The sequence below is a fragment of the Anser brachyrhynchus genome (genome assembly GCF_964034855.1).
Source record: "Anser brachyrhynchus genome assembly, chromosome: 8".
NCBI classification, from domain to species: domain Eukaryota; kingdom Metazoa; phylum Chordata; class Aves; order Anseriformes; family Anatidae; genus Anser; species Anser brachyrhynchus.
In genome coordinates, this window is record NC_137702.1 from 21,208,977 (window position 1) to 21,229,754 (window position 20,778).

General features: G+C 37.9%; 1 protein-coding gene across 7 annotated transcripts in view; it reads left to right on the forward strand.

The window, feature by feature from the left end:
• RALGPS2 (Ral GEF with PH domain and SH3 binding motif 2) overlaps positions 1 to 20,778 on the forward strand; it is a 144,452-nt gene that overhangs the window by 49,891 nt on the left and 73,783 nt on the right. For all 7 annotated transcript variants that reach the window (XM_080603497.1, XM_080603494.1, XM_080603500.1 and 4 more), the window contains 3 exons: positions 942 to 1,049; positions 10,966 to 11,016; positions 16,585 to 16,668. In XM_080603497.1, coding sequence (XP_080459623.1) covers positions 942 to 1,049; positions 10,966 to 11,016; positions 16,585 to 16,668 — 243 coding nt within the window. The remainder of the gene's footprint in view (positions 1 to 941; positions 1,050 to 10,965; positions 11,017 to 16,584; positions 16,669 to 20,778) is intronic.

Here is a 20,778-nt window from a genome sequence, read left to right on the forward strand (position 1 = left end):
GCTTTTTGTTCATGTCTCATCTCATTTCTTCCTCTTAGTCAAGAGTTTGTTTTATACCAGGTTTCTGAAAGTGAGAAAAAATAAGCAAAAAAAAAAAAAAAAAAGCTTAGCCTTTCAGGTCTTCACAGGAGAGTGTGGGGCAGAAAAATTGCATGCTGTGTGCATATTTCTGAGTTAGATACATCTGGGGCTCAAATGTGAGATGTACATCTGCATATGACATCTCAACCTCCATGTGAAAAAAGTGTGATGACTGAACAGAATCTGTATACTAATGGAAGTGATTATTCGTAACGTAGATGTTTTGTTTTCATATTGAACAAAGTACTAATTTTTGAACAATATTTGTATTTTTGCAAGGAAGCAATTATCTGTATGTTCTAGATACAGATTCCTAGAATAATCTAGGTTGAATCTGGTATCTGCCAAATTTGAGTTACTACCATTTAAAAAAAGCAACTAATTGTTATACTAAGCTTCTTAAATGCAAACGCATGAAGCTCAGTGCAATTTTTATAGGTTTTAATGAGTCTAAGAGAAACAGAAAGAGATGGATGGTAACTATTTCTTTGGTGGTAACTATTCTTTTGGGGCAGACCTTGTATTTTTTTCCTCATTAGTGATTTTTTCCATAGTTTAGATTTTGACTCTTGTTGTTAACTTTTTCTCAAGAAAACTGAAATTTAATTACATCTTGAAATACATAAGGGTTGTGTATTGAGGACTGCTTTTGAAGTCCGTTGAAATCAGATTGAGAGTCTTTGGATCAAGTGATCTTTGTTGGGAGACAGTAAGTCCTGTGGCTTTTTTAATTGTTAATTTGCCCAATAGAAAAAAAAAATGTGATGGTTGAAAATGAATTTTGATCTTGGCAGTGTAAAAAGAAAAAGATTACAAAACCAAAATATCATCATTAGTTTTGTTTTTTGTTTTTTTTTCAGAAGAGTAGCAGTTCTGAATCTTTGAGTGACAAAGGTTCAGCTGAACTAAAGAAGAGCTTTGATGCAGTGGTGTTTGATGTTCTGAAGGTTACACCAGAAGAATATGCCGTAAGTAATTCTTGTTAGTTGGTGTGTAATTTTTTCCATTTTCCCTACCCTTCTCCATTCCTGTATGTTTTGCAACTAATTTCCACCATTCTTGGGTTTCAAAAATGGATCCTGTCCTGTTCTTCATTGTCTATATTCTGGTTAATGTTGTGTAGTCTTTTGGGGCGGTGCTCTCCAGGCATTTTTCACCTTATTGTGTGCAATGTAGACCAAAGATTCCTAAATCTGTACCATACACCTTAATTCTCAGATGTGCATAGTAATTGCAAGGATATACTTGATCTGAACTTGTTTTTTCTTTCTGAAGGTGTTTAATTTAATCCTTTGATGGTTTGTCTATTTATGCTGATTGGTTTAATGAAGATACAGATTTCTGTTTTTTAATACAGCCATTCCTGCATAATACTTAGCCAGTGTCAGACACTGGCAGATGGTACACGCATGTCCCAGCTGAAGTCGGTGACAATTTCTGATGACATTTAGTGGGGCTAGAAAATTTTCACTCTTGTTATTACAGAATAGTCCTGTATTAAAATAAAAAGTGGCATCATAAAAACTGTAATCTTTGCCAACAGTAGTAGGGAATTCAACAATTTTTTTAAACTTTCCAGAGAAAAACTCTTGTGACTGGCTTGTATATGGACTGTCTGGGTGGTGTTTTGATTATGTTACAGAAGGCCCACATAACATTCAGTTGAGTGTTGCTGTTTCAACTCTTCTCCTGCAAAACAGCATTGGTGGTAGTTCTATTGGACACCTGTTGGCTGTGAGCTAGTATTGTAGGTTCTCAGGATGAATCTCTTACTCCATCACAGTATGGAAATATTTAAGCTCAATAGTAACAAATCAGCACAACTTCGTTGCTTGTAGATGTTCCTACTGGGGATAAACATAGAACATCAAGCCTTCCAGTAATGGTCTCTGGTAGTACGTTGGTTGTAAGACTTTTGTTAGTTATGCATGAACACAAAAAGTCACCTCTCAATCACATCCTTCTTAGCCTTGGATCTTATCAAGGATTCTTAGTGCATTTATTATGATGCTCGCATTCCTCTTCAGGAGGCTGCAAAGCCCAAATCTATACATAGGTGCAGTCATAGACAAAGATGGGTAACTGAATTTCACCTGTTATATACTAAGAAAGTGAATTTATTTCTGGACTGTCCAGCATGCCCCAAACTTTGCTAATTCTTACATCAGCAGTGTGTGTTGTTTTTTTTTTTAGGGGTGTGATGGTACAGAATAATCACTTGGATACCATCCAGAGCCAAAACCAGTGGGTGATTCTTACCCTACTTGCAGAGGTTAACAAGACAGATGGTCCCTCTATTTGAGTGATTCAAATATGTTACTAGAAAGACTGTTATCAGGCTCTGCCTGACACTGCATTTATAATTCAAGTCAATGTGTTGTCCTGAGGAGGCTATTGATGTGTGGCAGTATATATCACAAAACATCCCCATTAAATTCATTCTGCTTTTTAAACTATTGATAACAATTTCAGTTCATTATTAATGGCTAAATTGATCTCGGTGAGCGCACTGAGAGTTTAAAGCAACTAGATTATGAAGTGGTACCTGCACACGAAGTTCTTCTTGGATAACTAATGGGATTTAGTCCTGACTGAGGCTCCAGGCATGTGGCTCGGGCCTCCCCTTGCTCCGTTGTCAGTGAATCACCTCCTGCATGGGAGGCTGATCTGGGTGTTTGCCAGCCGTTCAGTTTTATCTTACATTTTCTCTGCATAAAGTAAATCCGAATAGTTAGGGAATTTGGGGCTAGGGACTTTAATTCCACTTGAACTCTGGTGTTCAGGCCAGAATAGCAAGTTCCCCTGAAGGGCTCTGCCTCGTTGCCAGAGGTGGCTGCTGTTGAGGAGCCGAGGAGCTCACATAGTCTGTGTGGAGCTGCTGCCACTGCCTTGGACAAAATGAAAAGGTGCTTTGTTTGGCATCTCCTTTCACAGGCCTCTTGCTCTCTTAAATGATCTCTCCTTTGCAGAAACCTTTAACTTTCATGAGTATTCTAAATATTGCCTGTTATAAATGTTATTCAATTTTAATATTTTTATTAAAATCTGTAATGAAATCCAGCATGTTTACTGTTTTCATATCAGGCCTCAAACTAGGTACAGTTCCACTTACAAATATGAATTTTTTATTTAAACATTTCACATTACGATTATGAACATGTGATTGTAGTTTGGGTTTATGCAACCTGGTGTAGTTTTGCTGTTTTCTCAGTTTCTCCAAAAGAAAACTATATCTTTATTCTCAGCCTTCGAGAGTATTTAATTTCAGGCCTTTTTTGCTGTAAAAGGATCTGAAATATCTTACAGCATTTTAAACAGTTGAGCAAAATTTCTGATAGTCAGTGAACAACCCTTTGGCAAGGTTATAGTTAATTTCTTTTTTATTCATGTTTCTGTATACAGCTATACTTCCTAGTTGATATTGAGTTCCTCAGGCAAGCTTATCTTATTTTTCTTCACTAGCACTTGCTTGTTTGATAGCTGTCTTTTTCTGGTCGTTCTTGTTGAATGTTGTGGAAATAAGTAAATTTGTCAAAAACTTGGGTACCTTGGCAGAAAAACATCTTTGACTCATTACAGTTGTTTGTTTTTTTTATTACCCATTTCCTTATTCTTCATGTTCTTAGTCCTACTGTAATGGAAAAGTGTAAAATCTTCCCCTGGATTTCAGTGCTGATTTGAAGACAACCAGAGTGATGCAGTATGGTCAAGCTCTTCAGGACACCAGCATCAATGACAGTGCAAAACTGTGCTAGTGAGGTTTTCATTGTAACAGTGGGTTTGTACCTCTCAGCTTAGACATGGATACGTTATCAGTTGCTTTTTCAAACTAGAAAAAGCTTCTAGCATAGTGAGAACTTCTGGTAAAACAGATGCAGTGTAGACTACTGACATCAGTGATTTACCAAAGACTGAATTCTGTAACCAGCTGTAGATGAATACTGGTTTCAAAATAATATTTTTTCAAGTGGTGAGCTGAAAATAAGTTATGGATTAAGTACTTCATGTGTAAGAGACAAGATAATGTGAAAAAGCCAGTAAAACGGCAGGAGAAGTAAGTTGCTGAACAAGAGTTAGACAGCTGTCTAGTTAATTGCTAGACTGTTTTGTCTCGTAGGAAAAAAAATTTCAGTGCGCAGATGCCATAAAGGTGAGAGTTAACTGATACAGTCTACGTCAGCATTGGGAAGTCCCATCTTGTATCTGTTGTGTTGTGTTTTGATGAAAGCAGGTAACTGTGTACAGATTGTTACAGTTATGCTGAGGACAGAAGAGCAAAAATCTGAATGGTATTTAGTTTAAAAGATACTGGAAACGGGATTCCTACTGGTGGTTTTAGTGCCACGGTGAGACACAAAGATGCCTTCTCAGCTCTCGGTGTGTTAGGGTTGTTACTTGAAAACTTAATCTGTTCAGTCAGTTGGTGGGTGAGTAAGAGACAAGAGGGACTGGAAAAGCTATTGCTTGCTTACCAAGTCAAAGTAGTCTAACTGTAAATACTGGTGGTTTTATTTTCACATTCTTGCCTTTGGCAGTCACCCACCAGGAGCATTATGCTGAACGTGCAGTTGGTGTGCCATTTTGTGATGGCCTGTTGTTTAGACTCTGAGCAACTTTCACATGTACTCCAACCCTTCCAGGGTTCTTTCTTGAACAGTTACAGCAGTGATTATTGTAATAAACGTGTAATATTGCACTTACACTGTTGTGAGCAACCACGTGTTAGAAGTTCTTTGTAAAGTTGAAGGGCCGTGCTGCAGCTGAAACAGGTGAGATCTTCAGGCCTAGCTGCTGCTGTTGGAAACGAATGGATAGTCTGCTATACGTACACAGAAAAAGCAAAGCTCCTGGGAAGATGTATTGAATGCCTGCATGCTTCGTAAGCCTTGGGAAAAAGAATGCTATTCAGTGAGTATAAAGCGGGATATGTTTGTTTTCTGTGAGGGATTCTACAGACAGCTTTCTAGCTGTAACTAATAGGAGTCTGTCTCTAAATACCTGCTTTTAGGCTGATCACTGCTCTCTTCTTTATTAAACAGCTGAAAGCCACAAAGCGACTTGGTGCCAGCATTACCCACTGGTGCCTGGCCCTGCAGATGCAGCCATTCAGCGTGTTTACAGGGTAGGCAGAGCCACAGTGAATGCTGGCCATTTTTTTTGACAGGAGATCTGTGGTTTTGAGCGTCCAGGGCACAATTTGTGGGGGAGGGATATGGTAATGGGGCAGTGGCAGCAGAAAGCAGGGCTGGTGAGACTGAAAGAAAAAAGAAAAATGCTTTGGGAACTTGAGCTCCAAATTAAGATGCTGGCGAACCTCAGGTTGAAGAAATATTTATTTTTTTGCTTTACGGTAAATTCTTACTCCTTAGACTGCTACTGTTTAATTATTTGACTGTTTATTACTTTTTGACTAGCATTTCCATTTTATACTTCAGCTTAGCCACGGCGGTGTAAATATTTGAGGTAGAATTAAGGGAAGCGCAGCTGTATAAATCCATTGCTTTTTTTTCCCCCACCTAGTTATCTAAGAAGGATTCTTTATTCTTCTCCATAGTCTCTGAAAGCGTTACAAAGTAAGTTTGGTTAAGATGTATGTGTATTTCTCCTTCTGATTCCAGCTGAGCTTTGTCAAATGGATGTTGGAAGAAATATTGCTTATTTTGGAAACAATAAGGTCATCTTAAAATTGTGTAGATGAAATGGATTTTTTTCTCAGAGACATTCTTGTGACAGTTATCGAAACACCTATATCTGGAGAAAGAGCATGAGTGTGTGTTTTGTAAATGAATTGTGTAATGCAAGTGCAGAAACAGGTCTCAAGGTGTGTGGGGTCCAACAACTCCTTTTTTGCTACTTCCAACAGAACAAAAATAACTTTAAACTGGCCCAAGGTTCCCCATAGGAGACCTTCCTCTGTCCAACAGGTCCAGCATCTCCACCACGAGTTCCTGCGCAGCTCCTGGGGCTGGCTGTCAGTGATCCGGCAAGTCTGTCTGCTGCGTCTGCGAGCGGCTTGATAAAGTGATGTACTGGGCCTAGGAGCATTTGCTTTAATAATAATAAAATAAAATCTGCTTGTATGTGTTCCCGTTGGCTTTATTTTACAGAAGAATATTAATAAATAAGTATTTTCCCAAGGAGAGGAAGAAGCAGCGATTTCAGTGTGTGGAAGAACTATTAGTGACAGAAGTTCTGGAGTGGACTTTGTGAGAAAACAAGTAGGGTTTCAGCACAGGAACTCCAATCCCCCAGCGTTCATCTTGGGCAGTAGAATTATTTTACTACAGATGCAGTGCTTAACAGAGGCTTAGCTATTTTTTCAGTGAGGGAAAAGTATTCTGGCAGCCCAGAGAGACAGTGCTAAGCCAAGTTGGAAGGCTTAAATATATTTCCTTCTAAAAATTCAGATTAAGGAGCAATTTATGAAGTGCTGCCTGAACCAACATGGCTTCAAGGAAAATCAGATTATGGCAATGTTCTTCAATAACCGAAATACAGACTTTTTTTTTCATCTCAGACAGAAACTTAGTTTTTCTTCTCACAATGAGGGTTTCTGTCAAGGAGCTATGGGATGTGCAGTGTCCTTGTGGGGCAGGTACATGACTGGAGAACTTGTAGTACAGTAAGCAGCCTGGTAAAGGAGCTGATGCTTGCAAATCTAGGAACTAGAAAAGGGGGATTATAGTCTGGATCAAATGGGAGCTTTTGTACGGAAGCATGGAGAGGAGCTTGATGCAGTGGTGTTAACTGCAACTAGAAGTTCCTAAGTTACGTGGGTTTTGGAAGGAAGGTAGTCGCACGTGTTCACAGAAAACCAAGAAGGAATTTTGAGGAATACTTTAAAATTTCATTTCATTGATGTCCATATTTGTCAAAGCAGCAGTGGTTCTTATTCATCTGGATGCAAAGTTTATAGCGTCATATAGTTATAACTTAGAAGAGGGGTAAATCTCTCTATATGGACCTGAAGCTATGTGGTCATTATTTTAGTATATTGAAGTACTTAGTTGTTAACAAGTCCAATATCTCAACACCCAGGAGAGCTAAAATATTTTTAAATTCCGTTGTTGAAGGGTGTCCCCAGGCAAGGTCTTAGCAGTGCATACAAAAACTCCTATGGCTGTGCTAGGGAGGCTGGGGGGACATTATCTTCCCTCTAACAAGCCTATATCAGAATTGCAAGATTCACCGTTTCTTAAAGATGGTTTTCCCTTGTAGGGTTCCTCAAGTGGTTGAGGATCTGGAAGGACAATAATTGTACACTTAAACAGAAACCCCTCTTCTAATCATATTCTAGAATTGTTATCAAGATCTACAGCCAATTTGAGAAAAAAAAAAATATGTTCAGCTCTTTCATTGCCTGAGCAACGAAGAACTACTTTAATATAGATGAAGTCGATAGCCATATCACTTCTGAAAGGGCAGAAAATACTAAGCTGCTGCTTCTTTGTCTAATCAAAATGCTCCTTTAAATCAAGGTCTCGAATTGTGCATGTGACTTTTTAATGCATGCAGCTGAGAGCTCAAACAAAAAAAGAAACCACAAACCAGAGGGGTTATTGTTGGCTTGTTTCATGCAACAAATCGATGTGAACACTTGAAATTTTTAGTTTGAATATTAAACCATTGAACCACATTCAGGAGAGGGAGATATCCAGGAACTTGTATTGGCTGGATTAGGGAACTGAAATGAGAAAAGTCAGTGCATTGTATCGCTTCGCTACAGAAACCAAGTTAGTGGCTTTGTTTATGGGTTTAAATTCCCCATGATTTGGCCATGGTATAATTTTTTTATAAAGAGAGTTGAGCAATGGTATCCAACAAATATCACACATTTATTTTCTAGGCTTTGTCATTTCAAGTGGGCTGATTAGAATGACGGCCTTTCAATTTGCTTTCTTTTTGGCTTAGCAATGAGTAAGCACCTTTAAAAGGGTAAAAATTTAGAGAAATGTTAGACTTCTGAATATGAATGAGTAGATGTTTATTAAAAAAAACAAAACGCTTTGTCAGAGGTTTAAAAAACTTGTGAGTACACTGCTATATTTATGAACTCAAATGGTTTTGTATCCATCAGCTTAGGTGTTCAGCTAACAATTGTTTGCTGCTTTGGAGTTGTGAACAATTAAAGTGCTTGAAATCCTTAAGACACTGCAGGCTTTCTAAGGAAAGAACCTCTATACGGGATATTTCTTGAACAAGTGGGAAAGTAAATGCTAGTGTTACTACAGATGGATGTTGCCTTTAGTGAAGGCAATAAAATGTGTAAACCAAATGAGCAAAAAACTCACCCACCCATTCAAAAAAAACAACAAAACACACACACACACACAAAACATAAGTAGGTAAAACATAAGTAGGTGATGCAAGAAGAAAGAAGTTTGGTTTTTTAAACAACAACAACAAAAAAGACCCTCCCCCCCCCCCCCCCCGAAGAAAAAAGACCCCAACTCTTGCTGCATCTTTGTTCTCAGACTTGTCTTCTGTATGTTGTGATACTGGTAACAGTCATTTCAAATCTTTTAGTAATGAGCATTAATCTTGAAGTTTGGCCTGTGTAGTTTTATTCATTTTATTTATGCGTGGTGTTAATATACCGTTCTCTATTTAAAGTGCGTGCATGTCTTCTGATGTCAGAGTTGTGGTGCAAAATTAAAATCAGTCTTTTTCATAAATTGCTGATGTTGATCTTCAAGTAATAATTTGTTTAGGAATAAGCATGAAGCAAATAACATTCTGACTTAGCTAAGGCAGTTCAGATTGGTCAAGAACACAATTTTTTCATGGGAAGAAATAAAACATTGGGTTTCAACCATACTCTCTTTTGCTTTTGTGTGAACAATGACTATTAAATTGCCAAGATGCAGCTCTTTGCTTACCCAAGTACAGTGTAACGTATTCCAGAACGACATCTGTAACATGAAGTAGTTTCTAATGCTCTTCTGTGGGTAATGGAAGGCTCTGTCTGTGCCCTTCACCTATGGCAGGGATTGTCAAGCGTGTTGTGGCTTTTGGCAGGGTGTTACTTCTCTTCAAGGGCTCTCGTCCTTTACCTGGTAATCTCCTTGGGTTAGGAGAAGGCAGGATTAAAACCCAGCAGTATGGCCTGTGCCTGCATTAAAATGAAAAAGCAAAGCAAAGTTTATTAACCACATTTGGAATAGTTTGCGTTGTCTGAGCACAATTTCACAAACTTGTCCGCTTCCCTTGCCAGGAATGACTTCTTGCTCTCAGGACTTCTTGTGGTATGTTGAAATTGCCCTTCTTGAAAACTTTTTGTCAAGATTTCTACATTTGTGACCCTGATGATCTTTCGTTTAAAACGAACAACTGAATGCTGAATCAGTCTCCAACTTTAGCACAAGAAGCCATTTTTTCCCCTTCACGAGCAGGTCCCTTGTTAATAAGAGAAGGGCCTGAGTTAGGCTGCTTCTAGTTCGGAAGGCGTTCTTCTGGTTTTAGCAAAAGTTTGTTTGTTTTTACTGTAGTTGCTATGGGTGGAAGGGAGTAGAGAGTTTATGTTGAAGGAAAAGAGCATTTTCCTGTTTTTCTGCTCTGGGTTCAGTTAAATTGATCTGATCTAGTCTCACTTGAACACAAGTTTAGAAAAATGTTGTCTAGGTTTAAGACATAGTTTGGAAGAAGTATCAGCTGACTAAAGTGGAATACAGGAAAGAAAGCATATAAAAATGAAACGTGAAGAGCTTGTTACTTCAGTGCTGTACTGCAAAATAACAGAAGATTGTGTCAGGTTTGTTGGTTACAGAAATTGGGACTGATTTGTACAATTTTGTTTGTGTTTGACAGAGTTTAGACCTAAAAAGAGATGTAAATGTCATCAGATCTGCTGCAAAATACAAATTTCTGGCAAAACCCATCTTCTCATCTCATAAGAGCCAGGTGCATCTCTTAACACCCGCTCTCTTTTAACTACAGCACCCTAGTTAAATTTCTTCTGCAAGGCCGTCTCTATTTGAGAAGCCAACTTGTTCTCCAGTAATGCGATTCAATGGAAGTCAGTTTTGGAGAGTCACAGTGGTCTTAGTGTGCACCGAGTATATAAAAGGAAGAACCACAGTTTTCAAGGAAACAGGGAAAATAGCTAAGCAGCTTGCACCTGACAAAACTGAATAAGGTCTCTGGATTCACTGCTAAAAGGGTATTTTGATATCCAACTTGGATAGCACTGGTGTTTGTGGGCTACCTTACATGTTCTTTGAAAGAGGTGATCTCTTCCTGTTGGGTTTATAGGCAGACAGCAATTCTAAACTGCTTAAAATAAGGCTCTGAATATGTTTAAAATTGCAAAACCTAGTTTTTGTCTCTTTTTGAGAGTGCCGCTTTACCCCTTTGAAAGCTAAACAGACAGTGAAAACAAACTTGCCAATTCTAACTCGGTGGAAGTGCGATAGCTGTGTTTAACTGTTGCTGTGCAACTGAAGGATTACTCAGCTTTGCTATTTAGATGGTTCAAATATGGTCCAAGTATCAACTGCAGATTTTGGGGATGTTTCAATAGAGTTGTGTAATGCCTAGACTGAGAATTCAGAGTCTGAAGAGAAACTGTGCTTGGGTAACTGAAGTTAGGTCCTTATATTCTTGGATAGGTCGTTATACAGCATTTCTAAACTCAAGCTCTGATTTGCATATATAGGTGCTCCTGAGAATAATTTCTCATAATTTATTTTATTAAATGTAAAGTTTGGAGCGCTTTGGTTTTGCAGGATGGCTGTGTGGTGAGAGCCAAAACCTCTTAAACATGCTACTAAATTAAAGTGAAATAACAGCAAAACAATGGAACAAGTACGCTTTTTCTCCGGCAGTGCAGCAACTTAATAGGATGCAAAGTTAATTTTGAACTTAACTTATTATTTCTTATTTCAGGGTCAGATAACACTAATGGATGTCCCTGTATTTAAAGCAATTCAACCAGAGGTGAGTAGTTCACTGGTTTTCTTTTCAAACTTAAATGAAAAAGATTATGCATAAACTCCAGAATTGCGAAGTGTGAGTATGCTCAATAAATATAAACGTTTTTTTGTTTCTATAACTCTTCGGCAGATGGGTTTTATAATACAAAAATATCTGGAACTAGTAGTTTGGGGAATGCTCTATTGGTATTTAAATATGTTCAACCAGTGCTAGAGATGAAGTATCTGCTTTTTAATGTTTGAATGATAAAAATCTTGATTTGACAATTTTGGTCAGAATGTTTTAGGTTCCAGCTCCTCATAGATCCAAGGAAAAACCAAACTAACTAATAAGCTGGGTGGTACACAGTGTGCCCAAATATGTATTTTAATTGTCTGAACTGACATTTTCTGTTACTTTTTCAAAGTATTTAAGAAACTACAATCCTAGCCTCATCACTAAGAAACTGATTGTGTATCTCAGTATATTTTAAGGTCATGATAAGAAGGAGAAAAGAAAAATACTTATTACATGTATTACAACAGAACCAAAAGCAAATAGCAACCCCTCTAAGTACAAACACCACAGTTTGCCCATTACATTGTCATAATGAATGCAGCGGCCTTCCTGTGCTTTTGCCATTTGTTCTGCTTGGAGCACACATGCACACCTGTCCCAGCTACACAATAAAGAGGTTCAGAGGTGCTGTTTCACTTTCACGGAAGAAGGAAGGGCTTTAATATTTTCTGCAACTTAATGACCTTTGTTCAGTAATAATATACAAAAATGGTAGAAACATTATGTATCAAGGTTAGTGATGCTTTTACAAATAGCTCCATATATCACTTCTATGTTTCAGCTATGCTTTTGGTCCTGAATGTAGTTTAATTTAGCTGGTAATATAGCCATTGTTTTTTTGTTTCCATACCTTGAAATTATGGAGTAGTCATTTGTATGTTTAATGGAGATAATAGCTGTATATGTAGTCTTGATGCTTGGAGATGATGCACATGTACAGCTTATTCATGAGGTTTTTGTCAGGGCATACTTGGCTTTGATTATGAGTAGGGGAACAGTGGTAAGTTTACAGGTTGCAGCAAATGCACTGCCGTAACGAAATGTACCCTATGACTCAGGAAAAAGTCGATGAATGTGGGAATGGTTGTCAGCAGTCCTTTCAGACTCTCCAAGTGGCCAGCAGTAGATGCTTAGTGAGACAGTATGAGAAACCATGTATTTATCTATACATTGATATATCCTTCTGGCATCAGAAGCTGGAGACTTGGAGCTGCAAGGTGCATCCACATACCATGCTTAATAGCCTGTGATGGGCATTTGTTCCCTGACTTCTGGCTAATTCCCTTTGAACTCAATTATATGTTCAACCTTCACGATTTACTGTTATTTACAGTGTATAATATGAAAATGTTTCCTTCATGTGAGCTGTTCATGCCATTCTGAATACACCTTGTGCTGTTCTGATCAGTAGATAACTTCCTATTCGCCTTTCCTGTGCCAGGCATCTTTTCATTGCATTGCTGTTGTATCTTTTCTGATCTCCATTTGCAAAAGCAACTCTATTCAGTTTCTTCCTCATATAGGAGAGGAAAAGAATTCATGCCATAGTTCATTGTCCTCTGTTTCTCTGACTGCTTCATATATCTTTGTAAAAAGAAAAATGGCTCTAACTACTGTTTTATTCAAGATGTGTGTGATCCGTAGATGTACTGGGATAACACATGGGTGATCTGTGCTCTCTATTCTGTTTTTAAATACCTCTGCATTCCTTTCTATTGCAGCCTGGCTTGAATTGATGTTTTCAGAATCTTCACAGTAACTACAATAAATTATGAATTTGTTTATCCTTATTTTGGTCTGATTAACTTTTTCCTATGGACATTGTTTCATACTTTTCAAGGTTTATTTTTATTGTTCATTTTATTGTCCACTTTGTCAGTAGTGTTGGAAGTCTTTGGGCTCATCAGTCACCTTTAGATTATCATAAAGTATTTTACTGGTGGCAGGCTTTTGTCATGTCCCTGTTTGTATGGATCCCTGAAGAATGTCTTGCTTCCAATAGAGACACCTGCTGAAAAAATCTTAGTGGTGATTACTGATTGATCATTTGTCTACCCATGGATATATATTTTTTTTAAGGCTTTCTTTTGGTTTGTACATGAAAATGTTTTCATGATTTATTCATAATTTAGCTTGCATGTTTTCAGCAAGCTGTCTCTTCCCCCCACCCCCTTAATCTCCACCTTCTTTTTTTCCCCTAAGTCCTTCAAAGTGCTTTCCATTTGATTTCTGGCTTTTTGGGGCATCCTTAGTCTTTTTGATTGGCAGGATATGGTCACCCTGACCTTCTAGGATTTTTTTTTTTAAAAAAAAGCGCTCATCAAAAACTTTCAAGTTGATTTACCCTTTTATCTAATTGTTTAGAGGTACACACAGAATGTATTTAAAAGCTAAGCTTTACTGCAATGTAGGTTGTGTTGTCTCACCCTCCCCACCCCGAAATGTTGCAGTTCTGGATGCTTTTTTGCAGTGCCTCTTCTCTAGTTACTGGGCCTCAAAGAACTGGGTATCAAAAAATCAAGCCACCAATTTAAATAGCTACGACTTTTCCTAATGATCTGCTCTTACAGAAGTTTCTCTGCTTGAGCTTGATGGTAATATTTTCTTCCCATTTCTGCTTCCAGCATTGCACAGAGCAAGCAGTCAGCTGCAGTACAAGCAGAAGGGTGCAAGTGAATTAGATACAGTGGCAGTGATCCAGTACTCCATAACTTGTCATCTGCTGCTCTTTTAACGTTGATCCTCTGTATCTCAGGTTATGTTGTATGAGCAAACCTACTGAAAGGCTCTGAGAGATAAGAAATGTCAAGAAGGCATATTGAATTTTGTTGGATGTTCTACCTCATTAGGGTACATAAAGGGGAAAAGCAGAAGAAAGTGGAACAAGTATCTAAAAGGAAAACTGGGGGAGAATAGCAATTACTTTCTAGATGTATTCACCTTTTTAAGAAACACATATGTGCCATGTAAGAAATTATGATGCCTTCACTGCAAAATATCTGTCGTCATTTTGACGCTTCCCACATGTTTGCACGAAGTTGAAGGCACTGACAGTGTCAAGTACTGTGTGTCCAGCAGTGCTCCTTCACAGGTGGGCAGAGGTCTGTTGCAGCTGACGTGCCTCTGAGTTGTGTTAACTTTATGGAAAAGGAGCATGCAGATTAAGTCTCAAGGCAGAAGGAACTAGATGCAATTAAAATTAAAAAACAAGGAGACCTCTTAGAAATAGTAATTCTATGTATGTATCTGTTTCACAGCCTAAGATCTTGGACTTGTGCCCACCTGATACTAGAACTCTAATTCTGAGTGCATAAATACAAATTTGAATCTAACCTTAAGATTGCTACTTATGTACCATCTAAAGATTCATGGTAATTTGTTTGGCTTTAAAACCAACAAAAAAACCACACCCACCCACCTCTCCTCACATTAATCACTAGTCACATTAGTCCCACAAGCCCCAGAGTCACAAAACCAGGTCTGCTTCTGATACAAAACCCTTCAGTGCAAACCCTTAGCTGTACAGTGCCAGGGTAACAGGTGACTTCTGCCCTCAGCTATCCGAGCTTTTTTACTCAGTGATAAGAATTGAAATATTACGAGGACAAGGCCTCAGTCATTAACAAATTACCATGCTTTCTCTAAACCTAATTTAGAGAAACTAATTTAATCTAAACCTAACCTAAAACGATTTTTTCCTGCTGTTAAGAAAGTGTAATCATCAGATGCCAGTAAGGATGAATCACCTTGTATTGTCCCCACATGCCAAGCTGGGATTGTTCTAATGGGAACCCCGTCACAGCGAGAGGCTGAGGGACAGAACACAAACGAGTCTCTTGGATGGCTTCCTCGCCTCTTGGCCTGTTCTTTGCAGCAGGAGCAGCTCAGGGCCACACAGCTGTCTTGCAAGTAGACATTGAAGGGCCAGTACAAGGACACGGGCATGTGCTTTCCTATGTTGGACAGCATGGCATTTTCCAGGATAAGTGTTGGTGACGGAACTTCCTAGTGACGTTTGAATGACTGGCCCTAAATACACAGTTGGGCACTCCACATTCTTCACATAGGAGCCTCTCAGTCTCCTCTAGCCTGTACCAGGATGCCAAGGGCTTAATAAAGTGGGAGAGCTGAAGGTCTCTTAACAGGCATGAAGCTCCTTAGTAGCTTTGGGATTTTGATTGAAGGGACATTAAGAAGTTCCTAATTAAACACAAACAAAATTCAGAGCTCTTTACAATAACATGCTGTTGTGAGGTTACAGCTTACAATATTCAGATAGCAGATTCTTTTAAAATATGACTGTCTTAAAAGGCATAATTATTAGTTATATGTTGAAGCATTCTGCCTATGTTACGTGGTAGTTGCATGTATGGTGTAATGCCAGCTTCAGTAAGTGGTTCTCAATACGGTAATCAAACTGAGAGCGCTTCAGAGTGGAAGATATGGAAAGAAAGCATGAATAACTATTAAAAAAAAAAAGCTGTACTTAGTTATTATGCCACTTTAATTGTGTCTGTACTGGGTAATGTTCCTGATGGTTTCAGTTGGCGCTGTGAAATACGTTGTATGCTGTATGTACCCGTGTCTGTTGTGTGTGCTGCTCTATAGGAATAGGAGAGCTCATCAGTACATTCATTTTTATGGCTCCTAGTCAAAATTCTTTATTGAAATTAAGTGGTAGTAAATAACAATGAATGTGACACAGTTGCTCAGTTGCTGACTAAGTTTTACAGACAGGAAGCACTGTAACTTTTTAGTTAAAGAAATGTTTTTTCAGGCTTTGCAAATAACTTGTTAAGTTCTTATGGTCTACAATTTTTAAGATGACTTAAGTACACCAATTAACTGACTTCTTAACTTTTTTAAGCCGGTCTCCTTGCTCCATTTAACTCCACAAAATATTTTCTGAAGTGCTGACTGTTATTCAACTTAAAATAAAATTCCCTCATTTGGAGGGGAAAATTGGAAATCAAGTGTTAATTTTATTATGGCTACAGAAGATGACGATTTTGCTATGTCTTTATTTTAACTGGCATGTTGCATTAATGGGACATGTCTAGATCGATATAACAAGGCCTATCATCTAAATAGGCTTCAAATGTCTTCAGAAAGTAATTAAAACCAAAAGGCATGCGACTCTCTCTATCTCAGGTTCATGTTTAAAGTGACATTTTCTATGATAACAAAATGAATCTTGAATTATTTCTCTGGTTTCTAATAGCTGAATTAAGAAAATAACGTCCCTAATTCAACAAAAGATGAATGTCAAAAATCTAATTATTTAAATAAAATCAGAAATGAAACTGTGGAATCTCAATGTTCAAAAGAAATTAGAAAAAGTGCTACTCTGTGTTTATTACTTTGCTGTATTATTGCTCTGTTATTTTGACTTCACTGTATTATTGCTCTGTTATTTTGAATTCTTTTTACAATTCATCTCTCTATATGCTTATGGCTCTGAACATATGGTGTGCACTAGTTCAAAAAAATGAATTCTCATCCTTGTTCTCCCAGGAGCTGGCAAGCTGTGGATGGAATAAAAAAGAGAAATATAGTTCTGCTCCAAATGCAGTTGCTTTCACCAGAAGATTCAATCATGTGAGTTATTTTTTTTAAAATGTAATTACATGTGCATGTTTAAAAGGTCTGGGGAATTAAGTGTTCTGGCACATGACTTTTATTGTTGATCACAGCTGATTATTTGAAAACTTCAGATATGTGCTTAAAGCAGTTCCTTATCTTCAGCAAATACAGGAAGACCAAGACAGTACTAAAGAAATAGTTGTGGCTTTGTTTTAAATGGCAGCTACTGATGAATAAAATAAGGAAAATATGAAGGGTTTTTCCCCAAAACGGTTGTTGTCCTTTTCATAAAGACAGGATCATCATTTGAGGTTAAAGGCTTACCATATAGGATTTTTGGAGTAATAATTAGGTATGATTTCTTTCTATGTTAGTTGAATGTCTTTTGCTTCACAGAGGTGTGTTTGTCCCTAGAAATAAGAGCCTTTTGTCAGTATGGTCATCTTTTTAAGACGATTCTAGGCAAACTTAAAAACTGCAAATACATAGACTGTACAAAACTTTGTTTTAATTCTCTACTTGGTGTAATGTGTCAGGTATGTAGTTGAGATTTGTGGCTTGCTTTCTTAAAAAAAAAATATCTGTTATAAAACCAATTTATCAATTAAAATTACAATTCTAGCTTCTTCCTCTATTAAAGCTGCATAACTACAGCTGTTAGTTAGCCAACCAAGTCTCAAAACTGTAACGCTTTTTTATGTAATGCCTTATTTTGGATTTCAGATGAAGTAATTCTTTTACCCCTATCTCTCCTCTTGTAAATGTTTAATAATGTCTCAAACTTAAAAGCTTCCTTCCAGAGCTGTTTTCTGTGCCCAGTCTCACATCTTAGACATGTTTGTTAATCATCGCAAACGCAGGCCAAGCCTCTAACTTTCCTTTTTTTTTCCTGTCAGTTGTATACTTCTCACTTTCCACTATTGCTCATATTCAGGATCCAACCAAGCTCTATTAATTACCTACAAAATTTGCAATATTCCTTAACCATCTGATGACTGAAGTGCTTCTCTGTGGATGGGTTTGGACACATTCAGAAGAGATGATGTTATGCCTCAAACTTCTTGCGACTGTAGCATCATCTACTGAACTCTGTTCCCCCTCTTCTCCCTCGCCATAGTATTTAGTTGAAATTTTCCTGATCTAGCTTTTGAAGTTGCTGTGTCTAGCCTGAGACTGTTTCTACACTGATCCTTCTTACATTAATCTCGCTGATAAACCAGTGGTTCCAGCATTTTGAGATCTTGTTTATTCATCTAAGTTGTGTCTTCAAAGAAATGCTGTTTTGCTGAATATTCTGAAATGTTTTTGTAGAAAGGGCCTTCAAGAACCTCACTCCTAATTTTTTGTTGTATAACACACTAAGGAACTGCAGGAATTGGCTAAACAACTTTAAACATATGAAAGAATTGTTAAAATACATTTAGTAGCAAGAAGTAAGGAGGGGAAGCCAGATCATGTGAATAAGCAATGAACTGACTGTTTGTCATTACAGAACCACAGTTTAAAAATATCTAACCAGTAAAATATGTTAAGGACAGAGAAAGAGATGGAAGGCCTGCCTTGTACAGCTGGCCAGAAATAGCAGGAGATAGCTGTCACTTAAAGGTAGTTGTTAACATCTTAGCAGCATTTAAGACCTTTAACTCTATTGTTAAATAGTGTTTAGGAAACTTCTAAAAGCAGTATTCTTAGATTAACACATAAATTCCATATATCCCATTAGTTTATTATTGTAGTACTTTCTTAAGTCTCACATTCTTATTCGTGTTTAAATTATTTTTTTTTGACCAATTCAGATTTTAGCTGTTTTTTTAAGGATGTATCTACATTCCACCCTTCTGTGGAACACTTACCAAATAGGTTTGGTTGATTATTGATTTAATTTGATGGGTAATATTCTTTTGTTCTGTCTTAAACATTTCTGTGTGGATTTCTATAAAAACTATGTGCCTACAACAAAGTAAATACAGAGAATAAAATGCTAGAAATAACCTGCCTTTTTTTGTAGCACGTTTATTCATAATATTTGATAGTCCTGTTTCCCTAGAAAGCATTGCTAACTGCTAAAGGGAACTTTTCATATTCTCATTATTCCATGGTGCATGTTAGATGATTGTGGGTTGTGACTGGCTCTTCCATCTGTCTTGTTTTCTTTTCTCTACTACGCTTTTGTTTCAAGGAGCTTTTATTTTTGATTGAAAGGCAGGTAAAGACCACGCCATTCTGGAAGAAATACTAGAACTAGGTGACTCCAAGTTCTGTAGTGTCTTTGAGCTTGTTCAGTGTTTTAGTTGACTAAAGATCTGTCATTGCACTTTGAATTTTTTCAGCATGGTGAAGGGAAACTTTGAATACAGTGCAGCCCTGTGGCTAGCTTTGAGCAGATGTTTATACCGTTTCTTGTGCTGTTTCTTTCCCTTCTACCTCCCCTTTTTGTTCCTTTGGCTTTGCATCTGAGGGCGTTGCAAGGAGTGATGCAGTCAGGAAAGGGCAGAGGTTTATTTGAGCTCTACCTTTCTCTAGCTTATTTTTTAGTGAACATCAGAAGAGTGATAAACATACAAACAGATTGATGCCAGGCTGCCTACGGGTCTCCTCAGATGTCCTTCACGTAGACGTTCCGTTTAGTGGGATGTTTGCAAATGTAGGTTCGGATTTTCTTGTTGTAAGTTCTAGGTTTGTAGATAATCCTTACCCTGTGTGTACGCTTTCTGTACAGCCATAAAAGTTGGTTGTGCCCCTCTCTCACTTGATAGATTCCTCCATTGATTCTGGGGTTAGTTTGGCTAACCAGTTCTCTGGGAAATTGCGGCAGCTTTGGTGGCTGAGGGACGTACCATTTCCAAGAACTTCTTCCAAGAAGTTTGCATCAGTCTTTATTCTGGCACCAAGGAAAGTCATCAGTCCTACCTTCATATGGTAGAACCAGAGAAGAAGGGGAAAGGGGTAGGTGGTGTTTCAGTTGCAGATTTCTATCGTTCACATGGGTACATCCACTTTTGACTTACTGATGCTGTACTTTGTAGAATTTTTGATGTGGTGTGTGCCTATAGTTCAAAATGCGTCATTGGGGAGGAGTCATTCGTTCCAATAGTAGTTATATTTAGATTCACCATCTTTTTTGGGAGCAGTGAAAGCCAAGAATTCGTATGGGATAGACAGTGGCAGCTGGGAATAAGGTGGCACAGCGGAGTAAGCAGTTTTCATCTTCCTTGCCTGGACAACCTTCTCTGAGATTGGATCTATGCCAGCTGATTGTTCAGCAGCACGCGGTTCCTGTTGGGCACCTGCCCTACTTACCTAGGGGGTTCAGATAGTTAGAGCTAAAAACACATGATCAATAAAATCATCGTGACTTTTGGCTTTATTGGCCGTGAATACATTTCAACAAACTTTTGTTAACCTTTGAAACTTCACTGGGTTTAAATTATGCATCATGCGTTTGTCTCTTTCCCTTTTTCCCCCAAGTTGCCAAAAGAAAGTCTTGCACAGCTCTCACATTGTAAGTAAAAAGAATATTAAATCAGTAACAGCTGCTTCACAGCAAATTGATCTGCTGATAGAGCTTTGGAAACAGTTATGATTATGTGCAGTTGATTGCAGTCCACTGAGAATGAAGTAGTGTATTTCCAGCATTAGTTATGTGATAATTATATATGGTGCCTGTAAAAACAGCTCAAGTTCAGGGAAGAGAAGTCAGTGAGTCGTTCCGTGCCAGGATTCTTTTATTCTCGAAGCATACGTTGTGATGCGGTACTGCATAGATCTACACAGCTACTATCAAATGTTTTCTTAAAATTTGCAGTTTCGCTACATAATTTTTTAAAACTCTGATCCCTGTCTTTTGCAACTTTTTTTTTCCTGAAAGTTAGTTGTATAATTTGATACTGTTGTAAATCATAAATTTGTCAAAGTGCAAAATCATCAGGTCTGACTACTTACCAAAACGTTGCTCTCTACCTTCTGGAAATAAGTATTTGTGAATTGCTGTTAGGCTTTGGTATGAAAACCTTTTCATAGCTTATTAAAAGGTAACTGTCACCCTCATGACTATAAAAATATCTGTATTAAAAGCCTCTTTCCAGGGGTTCTCATTTAAATGGGAGTGGAACTCTACTGCCGTAG